Below are 10,943 nucleotides of genomic sequence, written 5' to 3'. Positions count from 1 at the left end.
TAAGCAGCTAGACACCAAAGTTTTAGGTTGTAATACAAAGTAAGACAGACAGAAATGTGAAGAAAAGTACTCATTAAGAGAAGGTTAAATATGTTTATTATATAGATTCATTTACACTTCACAATTGACTTAAAATGTGGATATATGTGCTAGAAATCCTGTTCTATAAAACGGCACTATTAGCTGGATGCAGAAGCGAAGTTTAAAGAAAAAGATGGCGTGTGTGTGTTTTTCACTGTGATAATATCCCTCGGTCTTCGCTCGCAGAATATGACACATCATCGGATAAATCTTTCATACGCGGGAAATATGTGCATGCAAGCAAAGAAAGAAAGGAAGACGCCTTTGGGAAATCTAGTTTTTTTTTTTTTTTAAACCACAAGGTACTGTATATGCTCGTGGACAGTTGAGGCTTGATGTACGAGCAGCGTTCGGTGAGAGACTCCAAGGGGGTTATGAGTAGGGTTAAAGCTGTCCTGAAGGAATTCCGCATTATTTATAAAGATATGAGCTTCCTCTTCATCTAGGTTGTGTACGCCTCTCGTTTCCTCACACAAACCAGGCCACCTGATGAACTTGATTTGACTCGTTTGGCGAGAATGGGATGTGCTGAAACCTGAATCCTTCCCACGTTTCCTTCCGTAGAATTCCAGAATTATACAATAGAAACGATTAGAAATACGATGCATATCAAAAGTAAAATGCTCCTCGGAGACTTCAACACAGAACCTGAATCTCTAATCTTTCCTTTAGACTAACAGTTAAGCCTTGAGGGTATTACATTGGTTATTCTATAACACGTGATGCAGATTATTGCACTTATATATATATACATGTAATGTAAACAGACAAACATTGTTCAACTGCATTCAGAGAAATAAGTTTGACTACACATACATCGTTGACTCGTTTCACGTTGACTAGGCTTGTGTTGATATTTTAAGATAAGCTGATAGAACACAGTGTTGCATGTATCAAACAAACAAAAAAAACCATGTTCCTTTTTAGTTACCTTTGCTAGCTTTAACGTTACTGCGTCCACCATTTTGAAAGATGTGAGTCTAAACTAAAAAGAACGTAAGCTTCGTAAATGATTTTTGGTTCAAATCCACATTCCACGAACTGGGACACCAAATATTAAGAACATCACTTAAGAAATATCCAGTAGTATAGTTTTTACAAACTTATTCTCTTTAGCTGATGCATCAGCAACTGGTGTAAATCCGCCAAATGTTTAAACGTTATGTTACCTTTGAATGTTATACTCTAGACTCCTTCCAGAAACATACTCTATATTGGCAAAAGTTTTGGGACACCCCTCCAAATCATTGAATTCAGGGGTTGGGCTTGGCCCCTTAGTTTCAGTGAAAGGAACTCTTAATGCTTCACCAAACTCACTCATCCATGTCTTTATGGACCTTGCTTTGGTCACTGGTGTGAAGTCATGTTGGAACAGGAAGCGGTCATTGCCAAACTGTTCCCACAAAGTTGGGAGCATGAAATTGCCCAAAATGCCTTGGTATGAAGCTGAAGCATTAAGGGTTCCTTTCACTGGAACTAAGGGGCCGAGCTCAACACCTGAACTCAATGGTTTGGAGGGGTGTCCCAAAACTTTTGGCAATATAGTGTACATCATTTTATCAACAATTAAACGTTTGCTCTTCTTTATTTTGGTAAAGTTTACACAGAGTGTCCTCCATACAAGTTCACCTGTGAGTTTTCTATCTGCTTGTCACCTGTTTCCGAGTCCAGTCCCTCCTTCAGATCCCAAACACTGACTTCCAAAATGTTCTTGCTGAGGTATTTAAAAGCAAACAAACAAACAAACAAAAACCTAAAGCACTTCTATAACTTTGGATGTAAAACAGTATGTACCAACCAGATTGGGGAAGAATACTGAAGTTAGGCTAATTTAGATATCCGGCTAGCTTCTTTGGCAATGCCTTTTAGAAATGTTAGGGTAAGAGTTCAGTTGTTTCCAATATTGGTGTGAGTTAAGGGTCAGTCAGTAAGGTACAGCACCTGTGAGTGTGCAAAGACAAGTTGCGTCATATTTATCAGCTTTACTGGACACAAAAATGGACAAAACTGCAGCCTGGAGGGTGTCTGAGTTCTGACTGTATGACCCCATAGACAAGACAAGGTTATTATTATTATTCATTTGCAACTGATGCTGATACTGTTGCTTGGTACGAATGACTATGTGGTTTAGATCGTGTGTTTTAGATGAAGACGATGTTCATCAAATTCTGCTAAAATTCGCTTACAGTTTGCAGCAGTGATACCGGAAAATCACGCTCAAGGGACGAGATACGAGAGAATCAGCTGACACGGTAGAAGCTTGGACCTGGAAACAGTAAGAAGGATCGAAAGATGCCACGACTGAAGAATGCAAACATATGCTAGCTAGCAAGGACGATTGGGTCCACTGAGTTGAATATCTGTATATTGTATTATATCAGCACAAGCCTAGTGTTTAACAAAAAGAAATGACTGTCTGTTCACGCTCATTTTGTGCAGTGGTGTGCCTTGATTAATACACTTTCCCTAGCAGCCTTAATAACCCAATGCACAGTTCACAATCATTCAGTGTCTCTGACATAGCGCTATCATTTTCACAACATGGAACAAACAGTAGGTGCTGTTGATACTGCGTTATACTAATATAAACCTGAGTATTGTTTGGGGACGTGTTGCCTACTTGTACTTTTTACGGTGATATCGGATTCTATTCAGGAATTGATTTATTCGTTGACCAATTTGAACTAGTCGTCACACTGTACTGTACTGTTTCGTACTGTGTGTGATAGATATGTACATGTATACAAGTCAGAATCACAGTTTGCTGTCAGACCGCTAATTGTCCTCGAACCCGCCTGCGTCGTCAACAAGCGAACTCCTCGAAGTTGCCTAGAGACGGGTGACTAGGTAGCACGTTCGGCGCGAATCCGAGGCTGTCCGAGTGACTCCGGAGCGTGTCGCATGTGCTCTGGAAGAGAGAAGAGAGGGAGGGGGACGGGGAAGGAGGGGAGAGATGTTCAGATGCACAATGAATCGATGGCGGCGCCGGAAAAAAAGACAGAGGAGGGAGGAACAAAAGGGAGGGGGTAATGGAACGGAAAGATGCAAATCGAAAAAACATCCATAGATGGAGCATGGGAACAGAAATATAAATGGAAGTAAAATTATGTAACGTATGAGACAGGGATGAGTGAAAAGGGAAGAGGGGGAGAAGACATTCTTACTTAATCCTGGATGTAGGATTTTTTCGATAGAAACATATGTGCTCAGAAGATTTAATAACTTCCCAAAACTTGAGGACTTTATTTTCCTTACTCCTGGTTTCAAACTCATTGCGTGTAGACCTGTGATGACACCACAAAGGGATGCATCTAGTGATGTTATAAGACACAGGTTCCATCACAATGCCTCGCACAAAGAAAACGAAGAGGGTCGGCCAGTAAGAGCTTTGGCACTTGTGCCTGGTTTTAAGGGCATGATTTGTGAAGTGCACAACGATGAAATGCCCAAGATGACAATCAATTTTTTATTATTTTTTTATTTTCAAATCAAGAAAGCTGTGCAAGAAGAGACATTCTGTTTGACACTTGTCGAATCGTGCCCTTGTAGCCTTTCAGGCTCAAATTTTGATCCATGGAATGACCCCCCCCCCACCTCCCCAGTTCCAGTTTCACAACTAAATCCAACACCTATGGTGCAAATGTCACTTTATTAGGTACACCTGTCCTCAGTAGCTATTTAATGGAGGACAGCTAGCACATACACTATATTGCCAAAAGTTTTGGGACATCTGCCTTTACATGCACATGAACGTAATATGGAGTTGACCTGTCATTTGCGGCTATAACAGCACAAGGTTTAGGAGTGTGTTTATGGGAATCTTTGACCGTTTGTCTCTAGAAGCACATTTGTGAGGTCAGGCACTGATGTTGGAAGAGAAGGCCTGGCTCGCAGTCTCCGCTCTAATTCATCATTCTATCAGATTGAGGTCAGGACTCTGTGCAGGCCAGTCAAGTTCCTCCACACCAAACTCTCTCATCCATGCCTTTATGGACCTTGCTTTGCGCACTGGTGTACAGTCATGTTGGAACAGGAAGGGGTCATCCCCAAACTGTTCCCACAAAGTTGGGAGGAGTGTCCCAAAACCTTTGGCAATATAGTGTATATTTACTAAATAAGAATAAAACGTCTGATACACTCATACCATCATCTCCACATTAGAGTCACTGCTTCACTGAGATTGTTCACAAACCCAGTGTGTATCTGGTGCTGTCCTATGGTGGTCCCTTTCCTTTGATGCTTGAGGTAGAAGAGGCTGGCAAGAAAGGTGCTTAGCAACACCTACAAATGCAGCTATGACAGATGTAAAATGCCTTGCATAAGTATTCACCCCTCCATAAATATATGTCATAAATCTACACATTATAGTCTATAATACTGAAGTGGAAGATATGGTAAGGATATATGAAATCCTAGTTTGTAATTTGCCAAAATGCATGTTGCAGATTCAGCAAACATGTGAAAGACAAAAACTAAAATATTTGGCCATAGCCAAAAAAGCAATCTAAGATCGCTATTTCCACGGAGAAGCATGGTGGTGGTAGCATCATTCTGAGCGCTTTATGTTTGGTTGGAACCCTCGGTATGCTAGACATGCTCTCTGATAGAATCTGGGACCTTCTAGAAACAGGTGTGCCCTCATTAACTGCACACAGGTTGCACACTTTTGATGGCAACTTGTTGCACTAGAACTAATTTAGGGCTTTTACAAAGGGGGACAAATACCTATGCTATCACAATGTTCTGTAAATAAATTTGCAAACTATATCACACCCCCCTTCAATACTACATACTAATTTGAGTTTATTCATATCCTTATTCATAATCCCCAATAAATCTCTTTCAGTTCCATCTTATACCAAGACATGAAATTGTGTAAAGGTTCAAGGGGGCGTATACTTAAGCAAAGGGCCAGTGAGATTAGCTACAACATAGGTGTTTCTAACAAAGTGGCCATTGAGTGTACATGTTAATATGCACAATAAGAGTCTACAGCTATTTGTTGCATTAGCAGAGTGCTTTTGGACTAAACTAATGATTTCCACCAAAGAAGGCTATAATCAGTTTCAAACGGGATCATTTTCATGCAGGCCTCTAATGACTAGCATAACTCAAGCAGAGACATCAGAAGATTAAAAAAAAAAAAGAAGAAGAAAAGATATTACTAGTTTTATTATACGTACATATTTGGTGCAGGCAAAAACATCCAGCTCTTCTTTGGGACAGATAAACCTAATGACATCTTACATAAAAAGGTTGTGTGAGTGTATTGGGTGTCATAAAAACAGAAAGTTCCAGTTGACGGTATCACATGCACAAATCTTGGATGTCAATAATTCCTCTTACTAATATATGCATATATCTATATATTCATTTTCATTGGACTAATCTTCTTTTGCGAAGCGACAGGATAAAACTGAACATTTGATATAAGGCTTTTGCTCAAGGACCCAACCATTGCTGGGATTTGAAGACGTAATGAAGCCAAAGCCTTAACCACTGAACCACCATTTCCCTGTTTATGCCTAAACGGTCACCTATTTGAAAAGGTGGCAATTTATCAATGTAGATGTCCAAAGGAATTTGTAGTAAACCAACCGGTAAAAATTCTCCTAGGATTCCACAGTTTACTTAAAAAAAAGAAAAGAAAAGAAAACTAGTTTTGATTGCTATTTCTTTGGTCATTCAGGTTGTCAATACTTTACTGTAGCCACATGTGTCAAGAATTTGCTGTATATATGTCAGGTCTGTATATATGCTGTATATATGACAGGACTCAATTTGGTTGATGCAGTCCCCACTGGCCTTTATTAGCACCACACATATAGCACAATGGAATTCTTTTCTTCACATATCCCAACTGATGAAGTTGGGGTCAGATTGCAGGGGCAGCTATGATATAGTGCCACTGGAGCAGAGAGGGTTAAGGGCCTTGATCAACTGCCCAACAGTGGCAGCTTAGCAGTGCTGGGGCTTGAACCTTCCGATCAACAACCTTAACCTTAACCACTTGAGCCACCACTGGCCCATGACCAACAAAACAAATAGGACCTACTTCCTGTTGATGGCACAATCTTTAGTGAGCTGTCCAAGCAGTAGATCATAGACACCCAGAATCACCCCTTGACAGGTTTGCACTGGAAAGGATATGCAAGGAGGACAGCCCTGACACATAAAGGTAAAGTCTGAGACTTTCCATTACACAGTGAGCCTGCAACAAATCACAGAAACAAACCCTATGCAAGTTCATGCAATATTAAAGGTTCAATGAGCAATAAAAGAGGTTCTACTCTCCATTCCCAAATACCAACAGCCTATTGTAGAAGAAGCATATCAGTGTCCTCAGGCTTAGATGCTATTTTTCTAGTATACTTTGGGAAGAGGACACAAGACCCTTGACAAAATACTTTTTGTCAGCCACTACATAAAACCATCAGAGTGAGCTCTGACTAATTGCTAGAACCATCTGAGCAAAGCACAGATTTCACCTGGAATGGTATATCTATCCAGAGAATATTTGGTCAAGCACACATTGACTGCATAAGCACATGCCACAAAGACCAAATCCATCATGATGGAGTGGCCAGTAATGGTATGAGGGACAAAATAAAAGTGTTGGAACCATGGATGGGATCCAGATGACCATTAGAGATCAGCACCTTGTGAGACTCATAAGTACGAGAAGAGTTCTGAGGGTTGCAACCTTTTGTTATCCGACATTTCAAGGAAAGGCTACGATGACTGTTAAGATTCTTGATGCATGTGGCAACAGGAATGCATTGTTTATGGCTTGACAAACTTGTCATCCAGAATTCATCAAACTGTCGTTGCACAGAGTATGTAACCAACTTTTTCCTGACCAGTAAAAGTAATTCTGCTCTTTACCACAACTTCCTACAGAGCATTCTTTCCTGTACTTGGTATGTGCCCTCTGGTGTTATTTAGACCTAGTGGCAGCCATTCAATCCCCAGAATTTTTATTTGATTTGAAGATAAGTTCTCCTGCATAGGCAGCAACTGACCCAATGATGGGGTAATGGTGGACACCCGGACCCTGCCTGCGTGTGGTGACCAGCTGTGTCCGGTTGGCAAGAGGACCGTATGATGGCAGTATTTACAAAAACAGTGTCACACATCACTACATGACTTTGGATCTTGGTGTGCAAAACTAGTTATTTATCATTGTGAACTCATTACCCAGTGTTATATCCAAGATTAAATAGCACATATACTATTTGAAGGCTGTGCAAAGTATGCAAACAAAGAAACAAAGAAACAAAAACACTATTAGTTGCATATACGTCACAGAAATTCTGTTTCCCAAAAGCCTGGTATGGAATGACCATATATTTCAAATTTGTACAATTAGTACAAATTTGTAAAAATGTCAATATACTAAATGCTTTTGCAAGCATCCATGGGTCAAAGTTTTTGGGAAAGAGGACTGCTACATAAAAATAGCACAAAATATTAGGCAAGACTAATCCATTCATAGCACGGCTTTGCTTTACCTGAACTTGTGCAATACATCATCTCCGTCTTGAAAGCTACAAGATTTGAAAGACCTTCCTTAGCATGCTTGGAAATGGCACTTTCCTGCACTAATTTATGATTACAGGAAACATACAAAAGGGGAACCTCAGAAAAGAAGGATATTTTAAAGGGTTGAAAAATGAAATGCTGATGAGAATGGGTTATAGTTAGACAGGTCAAGAGGATGTACAGAATCTGCAGTATTATCAATGGCCAGCTACCTGGGGGTATGATTAGGCGTGACACCAGGGCTGGTGGGGTTCTCAGAGTAGTCCTGGAAGACACATGACGGGGAGAGAGATGAGGATGACCACACCAGGTATGGGTTCAGTTCAGTTTCAGGTTCAATATCAAATTGGATCCTGCATCAGGTCTCCTTCCAAATCCTAAATTTGCTGAATTGAATCTGAACTGACCCCAACCGTATACAATTATACAATGCGGAGTAAGTAATGATCCATTTGTCTGTTTTAAAAAACAATGTTGACTACTGTGAAGTTTTATGAATAATACCATTAACATTAAAAATGCATGAACAAGTCTTAATGACCTGGCATCCACTGGAGAGTAGAAAGGATGAGGGAAACAATGGTAACTTTTACTTCAGCATCTTATTGTAATTTCAGACTGCAAATTTGAATTAGTTAGTAAATCTGAAATCAATGTCAGTAGATATCATATTTGAAAAAACCCCAAAATATGTTTGTATAAGTGACATGTAGTGGATTAGCATAATGTGGATAATGAATCTTGGCATGAAACTCCAAAGATTTAATCACACACCAGCAACCATATGTTCTATGTTCAGGTATTCCTGTCACGGATGGTAAATGAAAACTTTGCAAGATGTGGAACTGTTTTGTTGGATCGAAAAATCTCCATCCACGTTGGTGCCTGGAACACTAAACACCAACAGATGTTCCTAAACCTTATAATGGTCTTGATTTAGGATGATGATAAATTACACAAGAACCTACCAAGACTAATGAAACCATTCAATCTCATGAAAGAGTTTCGGTACAATTGTTTTTTTGGATTCATTTGGTCAGCCCTTTTGCCGTTGCTTCTCTAAGCTATATCAGTGACTGCACTAACATCCTGTTCATTTATAGACAAACCATATATGAAAGAAAAAAAAACGGAGACAGACCGGAATGCCTCCTTTTATCCACAGAGAATCAATTTTAGTGATATTTAAATCAATGATCCGGACGCAGAGATACTTTAATCGATTACAGAAGCTTTGACACAAACCAATTAATGCGTCACCCAAAGCCTTTTTCAGTTCAGAGAACATATGGTAAAAATCACTACAGAAATTATTCAAGTTGATAATCATTCATGGCACAAGTAAAATAGGTTTGTACAGACATCAGTGAAACCGCATCCATTTGTAATGAAATATATACGATAAAGGGAATAGACATCTCTGCTTAATCATTTACAAAAAAAAAACACCAATTTTTAATTAGTTTTTCTCATATTATTGCTTCCCCGTACTTGCATATATATGCGCAATTTCTTTTGAGCATGTTTTAATTACAAAAATCTGCGTTTCCCCCATATCAGAATTTGAGCCGAAGACAAAATAAATAGCAGCGACATGCAGCAGTAAACACAGCTATGCATTCAGACGCACATTTCTAAACGCCAAAACTAACCTTTTGCTTTTGTTTCGGTCATGTTATCTCAGCTCCACCTAAAGCATGCACATGCAGGTGGTATAGAACGAGCTCAGTTACCAGATTATCACTTGCACTCCGACGTGGCCGTCCTTTACGTAGAAAGTAGCCCAATACTTTATCCTTGAATACCTGAGAAAAACAAGGTTATGCCGATGAGTTATAAAATAAAAACATTCCAGTAGAGTACCAAAAATCCAACGCTAACCAAGCAAAGTCAAAAAATCTGTCAAAGAACTTGGTTTTTTTCGAAATATGAAACTGAATTATCTTCACATGTTTTTTATGTTGGGATTTATTCAGCGTCAAATCAATACATACATTCCAAAGGAAGGGTGCAATTTGAGGGATGGCAAGCTGCTGTCCTTCAGAACTAGTAGACTATTGCCATGCGCTCATTTCATTGCTGAGCATCAATAACAAAGTCGTCAAACCTTAATGAAATCGAATCCAAAAATAGGTCCCCGCTACACCATGCTTATCCTCTGGCTACCCGACATACCCTCCATTTAGCCATCAAACCATGGTTACATGCATAACGCTCTTTTATATCCGTATATTCCAAATCATCTCGGCAGTTTTCTTTCAGAATTAATTGAGGCCACATACCATTGTCATTATGAGGGTTTGTAACAGGTCCTTTTAGTGCACAACAGATTTGCTCAAGGTGCTGATTTTATTCTTTACTGAGAAAAAGACTTGCCCCCATTCCAGAAACTGTGCTATTGACGAATAAGAAGCATTACAGATCTTTTCTGAAGGTGAGAATCACTCAGGCTGACTACAGAGCACATGGAATGTTATGAAAAAAAAAAACATGACAGCTGTATAATCTGTCGAAAATAAAGGTCTTTGCTTCAGAAATTTCTCTAAGCCATGCTTCCTGTTACATGCATTGGGTAGAATGGCTGCCCGAAATGATGAATTGGATTAAATGAGATCCCCTTTATGGTGCTCCCAAAGCACACAAACAGTTGGTCAGTGACCCACCAGCTGGCCGCCACTCCCACATAGAGCTTGAGAGTACTCACTGGATACAGGGCTTTCCTAATTTGCTACAGAAGATGTGAATGAAAATAGAAAATACAGTGAGTGACTCTAAGTAGCAAACATAGTAGGATGCTGGAATTCCTCCTAGGAGCTAAACTCATGATTTCATAACATGTGGTCTGCTGTACCATAGTGACCCTTGTAGTATCAGAGACAGCAGGCCTGGTCTGATGGGTGGTGGGCATCAACAAGCTGCAGAACCTTGCCCTGTTCTGCCAGAATGACCAAAACAATCAATAATACTAATTGTCTTTTGGATCTTTTCCAGGGTCAGACTGAAGGAGGCTGCAATCCAGGGTACCTCTGGGTCAAGTAACTCTGAGTACTGCTCAGGTACTAGTGACATGGATTTTTTTTTACCAAGTTCTAGCAGTGGCTTCTGAACCCACCATCCCAGCCTTCCCATTTGCAGACCCTTGATTTATCACACCCATTTACTAGGACACCCAGATTTCCAAATGCTGCCTATAGGATCTCTTTGCCTTTTGCATGCCCCATTGTGGCTTTAATCTACTCTTTCCTCCAGCGCATTATCCTGTGATCACCCGAATGCTCTGAGGCAAGCAATCAGTACTCCCTACTCCCTCAAGTTATATG

At 40.0% G+C, this 10,943-nt stretch overlaps 1 protein-coding gene across 1 annotated transcript in view; it reads right to left on the bottom strand.

Moving 5' to 3' along the window:
- Nucleotides 1-73: 73 nt before the first annotated feature.
- Nucleotides 74-10,943, bottom strand: part of LOC131359890 (acid-sensing ion channel 1C-like) — a 36,220-nt gene continuing 25,350 nt past the window's right edge. The window contains exons 9-11 of the mRNA XM_058400051.1: nt 9,357-9,428; nt 7,836-7,888; nt 74-2,989 (exon numbers count right to left, since the gene is read on the bottom strand). Of these exons, the coding sequence (XP_058256034.1) occupies nt 2,911-2,989; nt 7,836-7,888; nt 9,357-9,428 (204 nt within the window). The 3' untranslated portion in view covers nt 74-2,910. The remainder of the gene's footprint in view (nt 2,990-7,835; nt 7,889-9,356; nt 9,429-10,943) is intronic.

Source organism: Hemibagrus wyckioides, linkage group LG01 (assembly GCF_019097595.1).
Source record: "Hemibagrus wyckioides isolate EC202008001 linkage group LG01, SWU_Hwy_1.0, whole genome shotgun sequence".
In the NCBI taxonomy this organism is placed as follows: Eukaryota; Metazoa; Chordata; class Actinopteri; order Siluriformes; family Bagridae; genus Hemibagrus; species Hemibagrus wyckioides.
This window is presented reverse-complemented; position numbering and strand designations above follow the sequence as displayed.